At 42.4% G+C, this 20986-nt stretch overlaps 1 protein-coding gene across 5 annotated transcripts in view; it reads left to right on the forward strand.

Moving 5' to 3' along the window:
• Positions 1-20986, forward strand: part of ARMC8 (armadillo repeat containing 8) — a 114051-nt gene that overhangs the window by 13288 nt on the left and 79777 nt on the right. For 3 of the 5 annotated variants that reach the window (XM_075937366.2, XM_075937363.2, XM_075937367.2), the window contains exon 3: positions 5261-5332. The exons of 1 other annotated variant lie outside the window; for it this stretch is intronic. In XM_075937366.2, coding sequence (XP_075793481.1) covers positions 5261-5332 — 72 coding nt within the window. Of the gene's footprint in view, positions 1-5260; positions 5333-13646; positions 14694-20986 lie in introns of those variants that run through there. One more of the 5 variants, XM_075937368.2, reaches the window with a different exon arrangement.

Raw genomic sequence — 20986 nt, forward strand, 5'->3', positions numbered from 1 at the left:
TTAAATAGTGGAATAGCCAAAAGCAAAAACTGACGAGCAAATCCAATTAAAATTGTGTCCCTAAATATATAATCTTATGGATTAACACAGTAACTCTAAACTTGGTGAAAATGATGTTACGTGCTTGATGTGAATAGTGTTTTCTTAATGCAACTTTTTCTCAGTTGGCATGGTGACTAGCTTTCAGTTAGGACCACATGCACACGAACTTAGTCTTCTAAAAGTTTAAAACACACATACTAAAATAAAGACAATTTCAGTTGCTTCACCTGTTTTTAAATCCCATAGACGGTACAAACATGGAAATGCTTTGGCTGTAAATGGAGAATTATCGAAAGAGTGAAAATAGAGGGCCTTAATCATAGAACTGGAAGAGACCTCTTGAGGTCATTGAGTCTAGTCCCCTGCCCTCATTGTAGGACTCAGTACCATCTCCATCGCTGATAGATGTCTGTCTAACCTGCTCTTAAATATCTCCAGAAATGGAGATTCCACAACTTCCTTAGGCAACTTATTCCAGTGTTTAACCACTCTGACAGTTAGGAAGTTTTCCCTAATGTCCAACCTTAAACCTCCCTTACTGCAGTTTAAGCCCATTGCTTCTATCCTCAGATGCTCCTTGTGACATCCTTTTAGATACCTGAAAACCACTATCATTTCCCCTCTGTCTTCTCCTTTCCAAACTAAACAAGCCCATTTCTTTCAGTCTTGCTTCATATAGGTCATGTTCTCTAGCCCTTTAATCATTCTTGTTGCTCTTCTCCAGTTTCTCCATCTTCCTTGAAATGTGGTGCCCAGAACTGGACACAATACTCCAAGGCTATGTCTACACTTGTGGGTTCTTGCTCCAGAAATATGCAAATAAGGCTAAGCGTGGAATATCACTGAGCCTCCTTTGCATATCGAATGAGCCACCATTTTTGTGGAAGAGGTTTTTGCGCCAGAAGTAGCGTCTACACTGCTCCTTGTGCAAGAAAAACCCTCTTATGCAATGCCGTTATTCCTGAAAATAATCAGCATAGCGGCATTGCGCAAGAGGGTTTTTCTTGCGCAAGAAGGGGCAGCGTAGACAGCTCCTTCTGGCGCAAGAGCCTCTTATGCAAAAATGGTGGCTCATTAGATATGCAAATGAGGTTCAGCGATATTCCACACTTAGCCTCATTTGCATATTTCTGGCGCAAGAACCCACCAGTGTGTAGACATAGTCCAACTGAGGCCTAATCAGCACAGAGCAGAGTGGAAGAATGACTTCTCATGTCTTGCTCACAGCATTCCTGTTAATGCATCCCAGAATCATGTTTGCTTTTTTTGCAGCAGTGTCACATTGTTGGCTCATATTTAGCTTGTGGGCCACTATGACCCTTAGATCCCTTTCTGCTGTACTCCTTCCTAGACAGTTGCTTCCCATTCTGTGTGTGTGGAAGGGATTGTTCCTTTCAAAGTGGAGTACTTTGCATTTGTCCTTATTAAACTTCATCTTATTTACTTAGGGTGATTTTCTCCAGTTTGTCCAGATGATTTTGAATTATGACCCTATCCTCCAAAGCACTTGCAACCCCTCCCAACTTCATATCATCTGCAAACTTAATAAGTATACTCTATACCAAACGGTTGATGAAGATATTGAACAGAACCCATCCCAAAACAGACCCCTGCAGAACCCTACTTGTTATGCCCTTACAGCAGGTTTGTGAACCATTAATAACTACTCTCTGAGAACAGTTATCCAGCAAGTTATGAACCCACCTTATAGTAGCCTCATCTAAATTGTATTTGCCTAGTTTATTGATAAGAATATCATGCGAGACCGTATCAAATGCCTTACTAAAGTCTAGGTATACCACGTCCACTGCTTCTCCCTTGTCCATAAGACTCGTTATCCAATCAAAGGAAGCTATCCGATTGGTTTGACATGATTTATTCTTTACAATTCCATTCTGGCTGTTCCTTATCACCTTACTACCTTCCAGGGGCTGGCACCGCTCATACGCCGCGTGCCTGGTGCTGGCACAGCCCTTGCGCTGTGCACCCGGGGCTGGGGCTGCCCATATGCCGTGTGCCTGGTGCCGGCACCACCCATGCGCCACACTCCTGGGGCCAGCACCGCTCCTGTGCCACGTGCCATGGTGCGGAGACACTCATACGCCACGCGCCCGGGGCCGGCACAGCCCATGTACTGTGCTCCCGGGGGTGGGGCTGCCCATATGCCGTGCACCCGGGGCCGGCACAGCCCTTGCGCCGTGCACCTGGGGGTGTGGCCACTCATACGTTACACGCCCAGGAGCCAGCACCGCCCATGCACCACGTGCCCGGGTGCGGGGCTGGCCCAATCACTTGGCGGGTGCACAGAAATGGCCCGGCGGGCGCCATGGCCCCCATGGGCACCGCGTTGGGGACCTGTGCCTTAGCATCATGAACTCTGTGATTTCATGATCACTTTCACCCAAGCTACCTTCCACTTTCAAATTCATCACCAGATCCCGCGCTTTGGATGATTTTTGTTAGTTGTTTAAAAAAAGTCTCATCCATCTCTTCCACCTGGGTAGGTGGCCTATAGTAGACCCCTGGCATGACATCACCCTTGTTTTTTACCCCTTTTAGCCTAACACAGAGATTCTCAACACGTTTCCTATGTCCATCTCCACCTCAGTCCAAGTGTATACATTTTTAATGTATAAGGCAACACCTCCTCCCTTTTTTCCACCTCTCCTTCCTGAGTAAGGTGTACCCTTCTATACCAATATTCCAATGTGTGTATTATCCCACCAAGTCTGATATACCAACAATGTCCTAGTTGTGTGTGTTTGTTAGCACTTCAAGTTCTTCCTGCTTATTACCCATACTTCTTGCATTTGTATATAGGCATCTTAGTTACTGATTTGATCTTGCCTCCCAGTTCTGCCTTGTCCCTCCTTTTTCTCTGCTATTATAGCCCATACTCTCTCCCATTTCTGACCCATCTCCCAGGTCTCCATGTTCTTCACTTACTTGTGGGCTTTGGTCACCTGCCCCTGTCTAAACATTGCTTTTGGTAGAGCTCTCACTAATACGGAAGATGAGACACCATTTGAAAAAAAAAATTAGGGTACAATATTACTTAATCCAGATACTAAAATGTTAGTTGAAATGCAGATTCTGAATTTAGAGGTCTTGTGTGTCTTGCCTTTCTGCTAGTTAGAAGGGTTTTGACTAGGGATGTAAAGTCCTGTTTTATTGGTTAACCAATTAGTGTTTAACCAGTTAACTGATTAACTGCAGGCAGGGGCTGCTGAAGCCTGGCCAAAGGGGGCCAGCCCTCTGGGCCCTGCCCATAGCTAAGAGCTGGCTCCCAGGTACCAGTTAACTGTTACCTGTAGTAAGAATCACTGGTTACTCGCTCACATTCCTAATTTTGCATAGTCAAAGATTTTTATACTTTCTATGTTTGCAAAGTCTAAGATTAAAATCTTTATACAGTTTGATGGGAGTCAAGAAATGTGTTCTGTTGAGCTATCTGGAAGCTGGGACAGACTGCTGGTTTTCCCTCAAGCTCATTGACAATCATGTGTATATTAAAAGCAACTAATATAAGAAAATCCAAGTGGGTGTTTTGTGGTTTTAAGTATACAGCAGTGACCTTCTGCACCACACTAGACTGCAAACTAGCCATTTCAACAGGTGCTTGACTGGAATGTAGAACTTTTATTAGACACCTGCCTCTTGTTTGGTGTAGTCTGCCTTCCTATGCTAGGTACTGCCTAATTCCTTCTATCATATGATCTTAGCACCTGATAATCCAGGGGTGGGCAAGAGGCTGTCAGCTGTCCAAATCCAGCCTGCCTAGCTCTTTTATTCAGTTCCTCCTCCCCTCCCTTCCCCCCAACATATTGCCTGGGAGCCAGAAACACAGGAGCCCTTTCAACTGCTTCTGCTTGTGCCTTCCCCGTGGCTGCTTAGGTGCCAGCCTTTTAAATAATAGGAGTTGAAAGAGCTTGCAGCTCCTGCCCTGCCCCTCCCCGCTAATGTGTTGCCTGGGAGCCTGAAGCCTTTTTAACTTCTGCTATTTAAAATGCCCTGCTCCTTCTGAGATGACCCATGACCACTTAAATTTTTTTTGAAGTGGCCCCCCCTTCAAAAATTCTTGCCCACCCCTGTTGTATCTTTTAGTGTATGTATGCTCACTGCATCCCTGTGAGGAAGGAAAGTGCTGTTGTCTCCACTCTACAGCTGCAGAACCTAAGGCAGTGAGGCTGTTCACAGTGGTATTGTAGGTATTGATCTCAGAGTATGAGGGACAGAACGTGGGGGGTGAGTGTTTTTTTCTGGATCACTTTCTGTTGGTGGGAGACCTGAGGTCTTCAAGCCTGCCTGTTCCATCAACAGAAGTTGGTCCAACAAAAGAGATTCTCATCCACCTTGTCTCTTGCATGTAGATTGTGACTTACTTTACTAGGTTAAATCCCATGGTGGAGCAGTAAATTGAACCCTTTTCTTCAGAGTCCCAGGCTTACACCTTATCACTCTCCTACCTCCTCTGTCCTTTAGTAAGAAGTAGGTTTTTTTTCCTGCTCCCCTCAGAACAGTGCTTATGAGTTCACATTACCAAGGTTTGTTTTCCCCACACCTGACTTATTTACAATGCTGGATGAAGTGGGTGGATATGATCAGGTGGTCCACCTGACTTGATCAGTAACAGCTCACTTCCACATGCAAATCTAATGTGAAGTGGTGTGGGGTTTTGCTCATTTTGAATGAGTTTGGGGCATAGTAGAAGCCTGGAGATCTGGTTTTGTGGCCAAAGGTATTGTAAAGTACTGTGTCCTGAAGCAACGTTCAGCCCTGTAGGTGCAGCGTGGAGATCTGAAAGACTACTTGATAGAATGTTTGGAAACTAGGGATGTAAAATCCTGTTTAATTAGTTAACTGGTTAAACAGTAAATTTAACTGGCTAACTGATTAAATGGGGAGAGGTAGGAGGGGGCTGTTCCAGCCTACTTGCTTAGAGTGGCCCGCTGCCACGGCTGGACTGCCACGGTTGGGCTGCTTGCTCCCAGACAGGCTGGAAGCGGCAGCAGGGGTCGGGCTGCTGGCTACCAGCCCATGTGGACTTCTGCGTACCCTCCCCCCCTGTCCCTACAAGGCTGCTGGAGCAGCCCGATGCTGGGTGACGGTTAACTGTTACCCATTCACATCTCTATTGGAAATAGGGCTCAGTTATATACAATTTTCTTTATACTTCAGCATAATTTACCAGGGTTTGTTTCTCTTTCTGGATTTACAGAGATATGAAAAATGCTGTAATTGGAAACAACAAACAAAAAGCGAACTTGATTGTTTTGGGAGCGGTTCCAAGGTATGTTTTCTGCTACTCTCCTTTTCACTGATGCAGGCTCTGCTTTTGACCTGATCCTGAAAGCTGTAGTTGATGGATTACTTTCTCTAGTTCAGGAATGGGCAAGACTTGGCCCACAGGCCGCCGTGCGAGGACCCTCAGTCACATAGCATTCAGCTGCTTCAGAGCAGCCCCATGCCACTTTAAGTGGGTAGCTGTTCCCTGTAGGTCTCTGCTCTGCGCACTTGGGGAGGGAAGGCTTCATGTGCTGCCCCCGCCTCTTCGCAAAATCTCTTGGCTCCCATTGGTTGTTTTTTGGCATTCCATTGTTTCCTTTCTTCTAGTGGTACTGGAAACTGCAGCTGCCAAGATCCCTCTAGTTTCCCCTTCTTCCCCAGCATTGTGTAGAGGTGACCAGACACTGCAGCCTATATGTATGGGGCAAAAGGAAATTCTGCGGGCCCAACATTAATTTCTGCAAAATTCTGATAGAACTCTTTACCCTGGTTGGACCGCTCAGTGATGACGTCCCCTAAATAATCTTCTATCCTTTTGGAGGCTGATATAAGAGAGAAATAAATGAGATCACAAAATATTATTTGGAAGACTCCTTTTGCTTCCTATAATGTGGTTGTGAAAGTTAAGTTTAAAAAAAATGAATCAGTCTCCAATGAACCCTTACAGTCCAGTTATTACTGGAAATCCAGCCAGCAGGCCAGTGCATCCCAGAATAGGGATTAAAATAAACATCATCTTGAGGTCAGTTCACTCTGTTCAGTTGGGTAAATTAAGGAGTCTTTCACCTTTCCCACACCACTCAAAATTAGTCTGTAGTTACTCAGAGCAAATTGATTCTCTCCAGAGTGACATTGGTGGTATATTACAGAATTCTTCTATCCTTCTCCTGTGGGTGGGGTGGAGGGTGTGTGTGTAATTTGCTCGCTTGCTCGCTCGCGCGCTCACAGACGCACACAGACACACACACTGCATTTTTCAATAGGATGACATACCTTCCAGTAAGTTTACCTTTCAACTTTGTAACCATCACCAGAACTTTCATAAAAATGATTGAGGTTGCACTGTTCTTTAGAGAAGGGATATTTTTATAAGCCAATATTTCAAGTATCTAATTATAGATCCTTTCTACAAAGCACTATGGGTGATGACCAGATACAAAGAACTTTCAGTCTCGTTTGATCAATGCAACAAAGACCTCCTTGGATCCGTAAATTGTCTTTCTTTGAAGCACTTACAGAAATTCTAAAAACTGTTGTTCCCATTGCTTGACAAGGTGGAGTAGCTGGATTAGTTTATTAATTGTGTGCATATTCAAGAAATGGTCAAGGTGAAGTCTTTCACTTGTACTGGGACTTGTATCTTGTCAGGATTGTCTCGCTCTTCTCCTCCTCCAGTCCAGTTACCTCATTCTTACAACAGATTTTTGAGATGCTTGTGCATCCATAGTCTCTGGGAAGAGACTCTCCAAATAGTGGGGTGATCAGATATGAATTGGATGCCCCTCCAAAGTCTTGTTGGGATATATCTGAACATAGATTAGTTTTATGTGATGCAGGGAAAGCATTTAGTTTGAAAATGACATAAGATATTTGGTATCAAATATAAAGAAATTTATATATTACCATTGTGGAACAGATCCATGTTGGGTTTTAAAAACACATCTTAGTTATCTTCTGAAGACAGACTGCACCGAAGTAGCAACATGCATGCACTGCCTTGCTTAAACAAAACTGAAAAACGATTGCTCTGACAGTGGAGAAATATGTGGCAATAGCCCTGTGGAAGCTTGCAACGCCAGACAGCTACCAGTCGGTTGAGAATCCATTCAAAGTGGGGAAATCTACAGTAAGTGCTGTTTTATCCAACTAGCCAAGGTCAAGAGAGGTGCATGACGTGTGCATCTTTAGGCACTCCTGCCTGTTTGGCAAGATACAATTTAGAACTTTTTTTCCCGACCAGAAGTTTACAGTCAGAGATGTTGAAATGCCAATAGTGATCCTTGGAGACCCAACCTACCCTTTGCTCCTGTGGCTCATGAAGCTGTACATGGGTAGTCTGGACCACAGCAAGGAGCAGACTAACTTACAGGCTGAGCAACTGCAAAATGGTGGTAGAATGTGCTTTAGGGCATTTAAAGGGAAGGTTCCACAGTCCGCTTGCTACGTTAGACCTCAGGGAACACAATGTTCCCATTGTAGTGGTAGTCTGCTGTGTGCGCCATAATGTTTGAGAGATCAATGGGGAAATGTATCTCTTTGGATGGAATGCTGAGGCACGACGTCCCGCAAGGGATTTTGAGCAGCCTGACACCAGGGCAGTAACTAAAACACAGCAAGGGGAAGTGCTAATTAGAGATGCTCTGAAAGCGTTTTAAGAATGCCCAATTTTGAGTCATGCATGTTGCTCTCAACGGGGTGCCCCTGCATTCAGTGCATAACCCTCCACTTCTTCAATACAAGCAATAAAGAGATTGTTCACAAATGGTGTGTTTTTATTAAGGGAACACAAAAAAGGAGTACATGGTGGGAGCTTCAGGGGTGTATGTGCTCAAAATTATGAGGATAACCTTGGCTGAAAATGTACTTCAAAATCTCAAGACATAAACAGACTTTCCAGAATTCATGGATGATACTCTATTGCTCACGTGAAATGCATAGCAGTGGAAAGTGTCTTTCTCCACAGAGAATTCCTATTGCTTTACAAAATGCAATTTGAAGACCTACAAATCTTTGCTACATTGTCTAACAAGGAATGCTGATATTAAAGGTGACTTGTTTTGAATTACTTCTTGGGTTGCAGTACCAGTGACCAGAATCTTGATCAAAACTATAGTAACATTCCTGGAATGATAGATATATTTTAGAGAGGCAATTGGAACATCTTTTTGGGAAATATATGAGAAATACATACAGAAAGCTAGTTTTATTACTCACTTGCTGGCGGAGCTATAGTTGATCAAGAGCATGGGATCTCTTGTATTCTTTTGATAGACTTGGAATCGGGGCCAGCTGATGACATCACACAGGAAATAAAGACTTTTCGGAGTTTTGCGAAGCAGGCTGGCTCAGATAAGTGAGGATCCTCAGTTTAGATAGTTCAGCAGTGAAAATAGGCTGTTCAAATGGCATGCAGGCTATTCTGGATCTCAAATATCCCTCTCTTTACAGATTAGAATATTTGTAGACATTTTCAAATTTTATTGTTTAAATCCCAGAAGTTGATAGCACCAGTAAGCTCTTGATGACTTAAAAATAGTTCTAAATTGTCTTTAAGAGTTGTATCTATCTTGTATGCTGGGTTGCTAATGAGTCCAAAGGACTCAAGACAATGCCATTTCTCTGTCATTCATTTAAAGTGTATTGAAGAAACTGAATAAGTGACGGATGTAATAGACATTAAGGGTATCTTTCTTATGGAGAGTAAGATAGGCAAACTAGCTCTGTCCTTGCAGCAATCACATATCTGGCCCTGTTTTCATTGTTCAGGAAGATCACTTTGAAGAAGTAAATGTCTCTGTATTTTAAGAGACAAGCTGCCGAAAAAGCAGAATTAATATTTAAAGCTGACATCGAATCACTAGAATAAGGTTCACTAACCACAATGCATTGAATTTCATTTTTTTGATTCCCCAACACTTTTGTTTGATGCACATTTTGGAAATGTACAAGTTGTCAGTTGTCTAGGCCTCTTTGCATAGGCTTTGAATGGGGAGGAAAAACTGCATGTCCTACGCTATTCATTGCCACTGAAATTATGCTTATTGCAAAATTTACAACAGATGCAAAGGCACAGGAATGTTCATCATAGCTTTTGACCAACAAGCCACCTGCTTTTCATGATGCATAACTTATGGTAGAAAGCGATTCTCATCCTTTTATAGGACTGTAGTGGTAGAATGTTCATTTCACAATAAAGTTAATCAAAACAAACCTTTTTGTAGCAAATTATATTTCAGTTTGATGCGGAAGCAAGTATTTGAATCAAGCGTAGCTTCTTTCCAACTCCATTGGGCTGGTTTCTATTGGCTTGCAACAATACCAGGAGCAAAAATTTTTGGAGAATGCAATCACGGTGAACGCTCAACAATGGAAAGTGCTTAGTGGATGGCTAGATTAGTAATAAAAATATCAAATGGAAAAGTTGATAGAGTTAAATTCAGAAAAATAAAGGAAGCTGAAAGTAACAATGAAAAATCCATGGGCAGGAGAGTTAAGGAAATAAAAAGGAATTTAAAATGTATCAGAAATCCATATAGTGACATCAGTGATGTAGCCAAGGCAGAAATGTTGAGCTGTGGAAAGAAGTTGGTTGATATTTTTGAATATGTTGAAGTACTTTAAATTCAAACAGTGACTGAGGAGGATGTAAAACTGCATCTGCTAAAGTTTAAACATTTTAAAATAAGCAAGTATGGATGACTTGCTCTCCCCCCCCCCCCCCCAAAGAGTTTTTCAAAGAATAGGACCAATAGCTGTGTGACCTGCTGGTAACTTTTAATAACTCTTGAAACCTTAGGGAAGTTGTGCTAATATTTTAAAAGCAAAAGCTAATGGGATGACCTGAGTAATTAGATCTGCTTGCAAGAATATTAAGACATTAATGCAAGTTAGTTTGATTTTGTGGAAAATAGGATTTGTCAAATGAACTAGGGATGTTAATTGAATAGTTCATTAACCTCAGGAATTCTTACTCGACTATTCTGTAGTCCATGGGGGTGGGGCTGACAGCCATTGCACTCTGGCCCTAGTCCTGAGGAGCCCCCACCCCCTGTCTGGGGTAATGGTCTAAGCTCCTGGATCCGTCATGAGCCGGAACTTTGCCAGGCTGCCTGCCTACCTGGATCCTAATATACGTTAAGTGCAGAATCACAATGGGGGTAGGTCCCAGACCTGATACAGGCCAGCATTGAGCTGGACTGTTCGGCAGCCTGCTAAAAAATTTCCTGGATGGGGCAAGGGGACCAGGGAGCTTGAGAACAGGAGCAGCAAACGGAGTTTTGAGAGGGAGTTCTCTAGGTAAAGGAGGAGTAAGTACGGGACCTTTGAGGTAAGTGGCTGTCTGTAGTGTGTGGGGGCGTTACTTGCTATATGCTGAGTTTGTTTGTGTCTGGTTGGTTGGTTGGAAGGAGCGTGTGTTGTGGCCAGCAGCTGCAAGCTGTGAGCTTCTAAAGGTTTGAAATCTAGAAGCCTCTGTTAATTGGCTGAGCCTCAGTCGGGGAAGGGGCTACCAGGACTTTATAAAGCTGTGAGTCAGCGACCAGGAGCTTGTGAACAGGGAGTTTTGAGAGGGAGTTCTCCAGGTAAAGGAGGAGTAAATATGGGACCCTTGAGGTAAGTAGCTATCTGTAGTAGGGTTTACTTGCTGTATGCTGAGCTTGTGTGTGTCCGTTTGAAGGAGCGTGTGCTGTGGCTTCTAAAGGTTTGAAATCTAGAAGCCTCTATTAATTGGCTGAGTCTTAGTCCGGAGGGGGTGGGGGGCTACCAGGGCTTTATAAAGCTGTGAGTCAGCAACCAGGAGCAGCAGAGAGGGAGTTTAGAGCGGGAGGTTAGAGGGCTCTAGTTTCTTCTGACCTTCTTTAAACATAACTTTTATAATCATCTATATTCCAGACATTTAATAAGAAGCCCAGTTTATAATTAAACTTATTCCTAAGAAAAGTGGAGACAGAAGCCCAGCAGCAGAGTGGGGGCTATCCTGTTTATTGCGTTGAGTGTAACATGTATGATTACCTGCCATGTGGGCGGGTGGCATATGTGTGCACCCGTTGCAAGGAGCTCCTGACCCTCAGAGACCGAGTTCGGGCTTTGGAGGCCAGGGTGGCTGAACTGGAGGAGCTAAGGGAGGCAGAGAGCTATGTTGATGAGACTTTCCGGGACACTGTAGTACTGTCCCACCTCCAGTCTGAGAGCCCCAGAGCTCTTAAGGAGGATGAAAGTCTCAAAGGAACAGAGCATTCAATGGAAGCAGAGGGAAATCATCCTGTAGTTGGGATCCTCCTTCCAAAGGATGTTGTGGTATCCTCTTGCACTGAGGATACCTCTGAGGGGGAGGGAACGCCAGTTGTTAGGAAGAGGCAGGTTTTAGTAGTGGGTGATTCGATCATTAGAAACATAAATAGCTGGGTTTGTGATGACTGGGAGAACCGTATGGTCACTTGCCTGTCTGGTGCGAAGATTGCGGATCTCTCGAGGCATCTAGATAGACTTATGTGTAGTGCTGGGGAGGAGCCGGTGGTCGTGGTACATGTAGGTACCAGTGACATAGGGAAGGGTAGGAGAGATGTCCTGGAGGCCAAATTTAGGTTGCTAGGAAAGAGACTGAAAATTGTCAGGCATGTAGAAGAACATAATTTGTTGGACAAAAGTCAACATGGTTTCTGTAAAGGGAAATCATGTCTTACTAATCTATTAGAGTTCTTTGAAGGGGTTAACAAACATGCAGATAAGGGGATCCAGTAGATATAGTATACTTAGATTTTCAGAAAGTCTTTGACAAGGTCCCTCACCAAAGGCTCTTGTGTAAATTACATTGTCATGGGATAAGAGGGAAGGTCCTCTCATGGATTGAGAACTGGTTAAAAGACAGGAAACAAAGGGTAGGAATAAATGGTAAATTTTCAAAATGGAGAGGGGTAACTATTGGTGGCCCCCAAGGGTCAGTCCTGGGACCAATCCTTTTCAACTTATTCATAAATGATCTGGAGAAAGGGGTAAGCAGCGAGGTGGTAAAGTTTGCGGATGATACTAAACTGTTTAAGATAGTCAAGACAGAAGCAGACTGTGAAGAACTTCAAAAAGATCTCACCAAACTGAGTGATTGGGCAACAAAATGACAAATGAAATTTAATGTGGATAAGTGTAAAGTAATGCATGTTGGAAAAAATAGCCCCAACTATACATACAGTATGATGGGGGCTAATTTGGCTACGATAGATCAGGAAAGAGATCTTGGAGTTATTGTGGATAGTTCTCTGAAAACTTCCATACAGTGTGCAGCGGCAGTCAAAAAAGCAAATAGGATGTTAGGAATTAAGAAAGGGATAGAAAATAAGACACAGAATATCTTACTGCCCCTGTATAAAATTATGGTACGCCCACATCTTGAATACTGTGTACAGATGTGGTCTCCTCACCTCAAAAAAGCCATTTTGTCCTTAGAAAGGGTTCAGAAAAGGGCAACTAAAATGATTAGGGGTTTGGAACGGGTCCCATATGAAGAGAGGTTAAAGCGACTGAGACTTTTCAGTTTAGAAAAGAGGAGACTGAGGGGGGATATGATAGAGGTCTATAAAATCATGAGTGGTGTGCAGAGGGTGAATAAAGAAAAGTTATTTATTAGTTCTCATAATAGAAGAACTAGAGGACACCAAATGAAATTAATGGGTAGCAGGTTTAAAACTAATAAAAGAAAGTTCTTCTTCACACAGCACGTAATCAACCTGTGGAACTCCTTGCCAGAGGAGGCTGTGAAGGCTAGGACTATAACACAGTTTAAAGAGAAGCTAGATAATTTCACGGAGGTTAGGTCCATAAAAGGCTATAAGCCAGGGGATAGAAATGGTGTCCCTGGCTTCTGTCTGTCAGAGGCTGGAGAGGGATGGCAGGAGACAAATCGCTTGATCGTTGTCTTCGGTCCACCCTCTCTGGGGCACCTGGTGGTGGCCACTGTCGATAGACAGGCTACTGGGCTAGATGGACCTTTGGTCTGACCCAGTACGGCCATTCTATTGTTCTTATCAATGCGTGTAGTCTATAGCATTAACCTATAAGCTTTTGCTTATTGGTTAATTGACTATACTATTACATCGCTAGGTAGAACCATTTATATTTAAATGTTGCAAATGTGTCCTAAACTGAGAGAAGACCTTGGGAAAAACCAAGTCCTCTTGGACTCTGCAGTAACTTGGCCCTAAATGCTGTTACATGGTTTTTGGATTTGGTGTTGTCATTTTAAATAAAATTATTAAAAAAAAAAAAGGTTTTCAGTTAAATGTGAAAATAATACAATAGTATAATCTTCCTTTGTTATATTTATTTGAGTTTACTTTACACTCTCTTCATTTGTTTAACTTGGTTTGTCAAAGATGTTTCTGCTTGCAAAGTGGAGATGTTAGCAGCTGAACAGAGGAGCAATTAGGGCTTTTGGTCCCTAGGAAGAAATGGGAGATTGTTTGGTTGCTATATTAAGCATAGACATATCATATAAAAATTAAAACCTGTAGGTGAGTACCGAGAATATCTGTTTTTCACTAGTCCTTGCTCTAAACTTTCAACTCGGGGGCGGGGGGGGGGGGGGCGTTTTGGTGTAAGGGAGGGTCACAGAGTCTGTACTATTCCACACTATAGGGGGAAGGGATGAGAATGTAGAGATGACTGGACAGCTGTATTCAATAGACTTCCTCCTGCAACTGTGCTGTTATTGAACAGTTCTTTTGATGATTGGTGGTGCCAGAAGCCACAGTTAGAACCTCCTGTCTCCATACTGTCGGACCTCTGCGTCCTGCCCAGACAGCTCTTAAGAGTTAGCAGATTTGGAGAAACATGGGCCAGAGCAGCAAACCCTATTTCCCCTTCTTCCACCTAGAGGCTAGGTACCAGGGGGTGGATATGAGAGAGCGAGAGCGTGTGTGTGAAAGAAATGCTGCTCTGCTGGAAACCAAACAAAATGTATATTTTAAACGGACACCATGAACTTGAAAACAGTTTCAAAATATGTTTAAAAGTAGCTTCAGTTACTGTGCCTGTTCCTGAGCTCTCTGCCAATTGCTGTGGCTTTACTGTTTTCATTAAAAATAAAACAATCATACATTTGTTGCTATATGAGAGACCTACACAAACTGAGGAAACTGACCATACAATGGTAACATTGAAATTCCCTATATATGGAATCATAGACTAGTAGAACTGAAAGGGACCTCGAGAGGTCATCAAATCTAGCCCTCTGCCCTCATGGCAGCACCAAGCACCATCTAAGTCCGCGGTGTCCAACATGCTGGCCAGTTGAGTGTGGCTAGTTGGCTTGAATAATGTGGCTAGTTCACTATAGCAGTAGCCACTGCAATGGCTACTACTTCAGAACTGGTTGGACATCATGAATCTAAATCATTCCTGATACATGGTTTACTCAAAGAGTTGAATGACTGTTTTCCCTTCTGGATCCATTATTATTTCTGGTGCATTTTATCTTATTCAGACCAAGATTCTTAACAGGAAGAAGATAGAGGAAGAATGCAGAGATGTGCCAGTCTGTCTGTGCCACCCTGTTTTCTGCCTCCTTCAAGCATGTTCCTAAACTGCAGTTACTGGGGAGACTGGAAATCCTGGGTCCTTTGGCCTTATTGGAGGTCACCCTAGAAATTTTTCAGGTACTCTGTGCATGGTTGCAAAGGTAATGTTTCTTGTATAAAGGATCTGAGAATCCAGAGATTCTCCTGTGGCTTTTTTAGTGTTACAGATATACTTGAAACATTATCTGAGGAAGATGAAGCTCCTGTTCAAAGAGAGGAGCAGTTTTTTAAATCAAATATCAATCTGGTTTATTAGTGTTGAAAAAGTGGGGCTGGCTCCATTCTTCTCTCCTTCTGTCGATGCTACAAAGTTCCACTGTTTGGTGGATCATATTGTTGATAAATTCATTGGCCTGACCACACTGTGGTTTGTTATGAAATGTATTCAAGAGATCAAAACAGTCAGTCAGGTTTATTGTGATGCTAGTACTGGAGAAAGGTTCCAGGTGATACAAGTCTCTGGGAGCAGTCTCGTGCAGCATTGTTGTGTTCACCTTACTCAGAAGGTGTGCTGTCAGTTATACCCCCTAAAATAATCTTTTTATCTCCCTCCCACCTGTTTACCACTAACAAATAATTAGTACATTATATGAAACTAGATTTAGATTTCTGCTTTGTTTTTGTGGTACAATGATGTATCTCTCTGTTTGGAACACAGTCATTCCAGATACCAAAGGCACGAAAGAACCTCTGAGGTCTGTACTAGGGAAGAACAGTCATGTTATATCCTCTTCATTTGGGACACTAGTAAAAGCCTGAAAGAGTAACTCCCTTCCTGTTATGGTAAAGCGCTCATCTGTCTTGCTCGTCTTGGCAGCTTCCTTGTTTACTTAAGCCAAAACTTTCTTCATGAATGCGAGGGGATACTTATCTTAAATTGGCCTATGCTTTTTATGCTATATTACTGCTGTTATGTTACTGTTATGTGCTTAATCCATACTGATGTGTGGTGTCAAACACAATATATCTAAATATCTAGATATGGTAGCCTAGCATAGCTTAGTCAGCTGTATGCCGTCTACTTTTAGTCTTGCAGTTCCAATGAAAGAGACTTCTCATAAGGTATTTGATATCTGTGATGCTATTTGGAGTAGAATATCATTACTGGTTTTGGTTTATTGGCTACAGGTAGCAGAATTTTTGTGAGTGGTGCCTGTTTCTTATCTGCCTCTTTCTAAGAAGGATGAGAGGTTGCATCAGATGTCCTCTGAGGGGTTTTCCTACTTTTAAACCTACCGTGTCCCAAATCCAGTTGTGGAGGCTAATGCCAATAACAGGGAAAGAACTGAACAAACATAATCCATTCTAGCTGATAAAGATGGAAAGAGGATTAATTTGTCAGAGGAAATGTTCTCCATCTTCCCTCAGTGTGGTGTGGCAAATCATCAGGCAGTCATGGGCTGTTACCAATTCCATTTGTATAAAAGTTTACATTATTTTTACAAGATTTACCTGACCAAAGAAGATTGGTGAATCCCATGTTAATGGAAGGCCAAAACATAGCCAAATGTTGCCTTACGACTAGCGGTGTTAACAAATGTTTATTTTTGTAAACATGTAACTGCTGAATTCTTCAGCAGTTACGTATTTACATACGGGGGGCAGGTGGGAGCCGGAGCTTAAAAACTGGTTCCCTACAAGCACTGGCTCCAGCCTGCTCCATCCTCCTGCTCCTCCGCAGGTAGGTGTTGATAGGCACTCCTGCATTCTTTTGTTCTGCAGGAGGCAGCAGGAGCCAGAATGCACAGGGAGTCAGCTTGAACACTGGCTTCCCGTGTGTACCGACTCCTGCCTGTCCCCTCCCCACTTTCCCCACTTCTGTGGCTCTGCTTGAGCTGATGCTTGTGGGGAGCTAGCTTAAAAGCTGGCTTCCCATTCATACTGGCTCCTGCTTGCCCCCACCCCATGCTGCTGCCTCTGATACAATGGCAAAAGCATGTGGGGGGGCAATCAGCTCAGTGGGAGCCAGCTTAAAAGCCAACTCCTCACAGGCACTGGCTCCTGCCTCTCTCTTCACCTTGCTGCCTCTGAAGGGGAGGTGTGTAATGGTTAAGATTAACGGAAGAGCCCAGGCTTATTGGTTAAGCATGTAAATGGGTACATCTTTCCTTAGGACCTCTTTTGAGAATTGGACTCTGTTGTCAGAATGTTGGTATCTGTTATGAGCATCATAAAGCATTCCTGGTTTGTTCTTCCTCCCTGACTCTAGACATGAAAATTAAGTTGGAGGACCTTCCCTTTGAAGGGGAGGGTCTTTTCAGTGTGAAAATAGACAAATTGCTGAAAATGTTCAAAGGAATTAAATGGATAGCCGCTGTTCGTTTGATTTCCTCTGCTAGGAGACCTTCTCCTTTCTGGTATCGGAGATAGTCCTATCTCCCCAGTCATGGTCTTACTTTAAGTTATATCAGACACTTCAGCAACACCAGCAGCCTGCATCCCTCCAGAGTCAACATGGTAAGAAGCCTTTCAGACTGGAGTCTAAGTCTAAAGAACCCACATCCTCACCACCATCTTAGTCATGGAACAACAAGCCTCAGTTTTGAAAAGACAGTTGTGAACTGGGAATGAGTAATTGAGCACCAACCTAACCCCTTCTTTGCAGAGCACTAGCTCACTTTATCAATGTTTGGAGACTAATTATGTCAGAGCAGTGGGTTCTAGAGATTGTAGAAAGGGGCTATGCCATACAGTTTCAAAGACTGTCTACCCTTCCCTCTACCCTTCTCTCCAACAACCCCTCTCATGATTTTATTCTCATAGAAGTAAAAAAAATTGCTTCTAATAGGAGTAGTTGAATGGTGCCTCAAATACCCAAGATTGAGAGTTTTAATCTAATTTCTGGTGAAACAGGAGGACAGTGGACTTCGTCTGGCTCTAAAGTTATGGGCATTGAACAAGTCTATTTGGAAGTTCAGTTTCCACATACCGACTTTGACCTGCATAATCCCTTTGGTATTGGTCACAAAATAGTTCGTAACTCTTTTTAAAATAAAGGATGCATTTTTCATATGTTGATCTGTCACACCCATCACAAGCATTTCTGTTTTATAGTGGTCCTAATGGCTTTTCCAGTACAGGATTTGGTGCCCAGAATTTTTACAAAATGTCTTATGTAGAAGCCTCTCATTTAAGAAATCAGGGTATTTTTTGTTTACCCGTATTTGTTTGCTTAAGGGTGCTGTATTTGAAGTAAGGATGTTAAATATCGAGTTAATTACTAGTCGAGTAGTTGATGCAGAGTTTTTCTTTAAGAATACTTGATCTCATAGAAATTGCTTTTTGTTGGCCGGCTTTTCTTTTATGTGTGAAAGAATCAGTTGGTGCCACTCAGTTCATTTTCTTCAATTCAGTGAATACTCTGATGCATTGTTCTTTTGGGTAATTGCCTGCAACAACCCTAGAAAACATTTAATTGAATTTGTTAGTATAACTCTTATACAGGAATATTACTCCATGACCTTTTGCCGTTGCGAATGGGAGAGAAAAAGAGAATATTTTTCTCACCCTGGAAACATCTGTGGCTGCTAAAAGTGTTATAGCACCCTACGTTCCTTATTTTGCTGGTTTAAAAAGTAGTGCTTTTTAGCGATGCCTAAATATAGTAGAAGAAGAGTTAAGTGCACAGGTTTATATGGCATTAGGAAACTCATGTAATACTTGCAGAAATAACTTCTGGCCCTTTCCCACTCTTAACATTGCATCCCAATGAGGCTCTCTAAACATGGGGGTGGGTTTACATGCTGATGTGTGAGCAGTGAAGAGGATGTTTTAAATCAGATGATAATGATTTTGGCTGTTGTCTCATCCATGAAGATCATGTCATTGAACTTGTTGCTTTCAAGCCATTCTAGGGCTTTGTGTGTTGCAACTGCTAGTACTTAACTGACCTAAGTCAATGGGTATTACAAGAATATTCATTCTGTTAACAGTTCTTACAGTATTGTATTGTACATCATACTTTTTATACATTTAATTTCAGTACTTGTGCTTTATTTTATTACATTCTAAATCACCATGTCTTTTTGTAGCATCAGCCATTCTTTTGATCAATTCAGTTCAGATTTCTGTGGGATTATGTCCACCTCAAACTTTCTGTGTTCATTGGTCTTAGGTGAAGATCACAATCTTCTTTGAAATCGCTTATCTCCTTTTTGAATATCGCTTCAAGAAAAGAATAAAACTAGAGGCAAATTGCCTTTATAATAGTATATTTTCTCTGTATTCACCATATGCACTTCCTTGGAGATGTCTTCTTGTCTGTTACACGAAGTCCAACAAGTAACTCAGAAGGATTGGAGCAAGAAATTTGGATGCCCATCCCAGCAAGTAGCTTATTCCTCTCTGTAGCATCTTCTAGAGGAGAATGCTAAACTTTCAACTAATCTTGACCAAGTTACAGCTGATAAAATTCCTCATCTTTTCATGAAAGTTGGTATTCAGCTCTATTTAAGTGATCTTTTGTGAGCCAAGAGCCGCCAATTGTAATCAAGCCTTGCTACTCCCAATTGTTCCAACAGTGTTAAAAGGCTGCTTGACTCACAAGTGGGGGACAAAGTCAGTTTCTTGGCAGTACCAGCTGGCATTCCATCATGAATTAATTGCAGCATGTTAAGGTCAAGATGGAGCAGTGACAGATCATCCAATGAGACATGAAGGCTCTTCAGTTCCTTAGTGAAGACAGCGTAATCATGGAATTTATGGAAACCAGACTTCAGAAGAGTGATGTTGAGGAAGGTGCCAAAGTTATACTTCACCAGAAATACCCCAGAGATGACAGGCTGTCATTTGAAGTAAAAGTTCTCAAGATAGGAGGTACTGTAATTTAAACCTCTATTCTCTGTGTTGCCTTCCACATGCTTGTTTCTAGAGCATGATGGAATGCTAGCAATGGTCCACCGTTTATTAACAATTAAGTTTCACCGTTTCTTTTCCTAGGTATTTCAAGACTATTGGGGATGTTGTGATGACTTTGAGATGGGACAAGACAACCAAAGTAAACAAAGTAAATTGAAAATGTAGCTGAGCAACTAGAACAAAATCAGGGCCATTGCTGGAAATCCAGTCCAGGAAATCTTGGAGTGTTGATAGAGAAGATGTATCATGAACACAGGGAGTGGATGTCTGAGGGTAAGACCTAGATATTGGCATTAATATAGTTACAATGTATGTTTCCTCGTGTGGTCTTATTGCTTTAACTAAATTCTTGGTGTTGATCTATTTTGAGATCAAAGCATTGTTTCTTTTTCAGTTGTACAATGGTTAAACCTGCCTGGTTCAAGTCTGTGCTAGTTGGGTAGGCTTAGTCAGGTCCAGGGATCCTCCTCCTAAGTTGTGAAAGGGAAGGAAAATGTGAGCTATTTGTCTTCCTTGCTGAATTGCTCTGTCCATCAACTAACCCATACCATGCACAGCAATTGTACTATCTTATATTTTTTGTGTCCTCATTCTGTAAGATATTGCAAAATTCTCCTTGCTAAATCTGTCAACTGTGTGGAAACTAGTGTGTGTCAATAATTGTTCTTATTCTTATGTTTTTCAGGCATGGAAGTTCCTGGAGAATATCAGAAGCTATTCTTGACCTGGAGAGGTGTACACTATCATCATTTGTAGATGTGTCTAATTTCCTTAACCTAATCACTGCCAGATGAGGATTAGGTGCTTGCTCATCAGTAGACTGACAGTAGAGGTGTAGAGATGTATCTGAGAAAATCAGATTCTACATGCCCATTTGGGAAAAGAGCTCAAGAAATTAACTAGAAAATTGAAACAGTTGAGTTCCAAAGTAGGCATGGACTCAGGAATGCTAGCCGGGGAGATTACATTGCAAGAATTTGCTGTTGGGATTCCTGTCTGCCTTATCCTGTGGTGATGGATATTGACACAGATATTGCAAACTGAAGTTTGAGTGAACAAGGACATCAGCATTTCCAGTGGATTCTCCTAGATGTCTGCTCTGTCAGTGCCTGCACACAGCATTCTCCATCTGAAACTTTGCTACTCTGCATGTATTCTCATCCCCAGTTTTTGATGACTGGGAGTTTTAGTGTAGAGGTGACTTGTTTTGGAAGTCACCAAACAACACACAAGGTCTTCTGAGATCTTCAGAACCAGCACTGATTAAGCCTGCTGCAAATAATGACTGAGGAAGCTGGTGTGCAGTTGGTGAAGAGAAAATCTGTATTGTTTGAGAGCTTGGTGGGAACTGCAGTTGAAGGGGAGCAGAATAAAAACTATCTTCAGACTTAAACAATTATTTGTATTTTTGATCACAGAATCAGTGAGGGTGAAACATTTTCAGCATTCCTTCATTACATCTTAAAAACCAACCCAAACAAACCCTAACACCCTCTTCCCACCCCCAAACCCGC

This window comes from Pelodiscus sinensis, chromosome 10, assembly GCF_052426305.1.
Source record: "Pelodiscus sinensis isolate ZL-2025 chromosome 10, ASM5242630v1, whole genome shotgun sequence".
Taxonomy (NCBI): Eukaryota; Metazoa; Chordata; order Testudines; family Trionychidae; genus Pelodiscus; species Pelodiscus sinensis.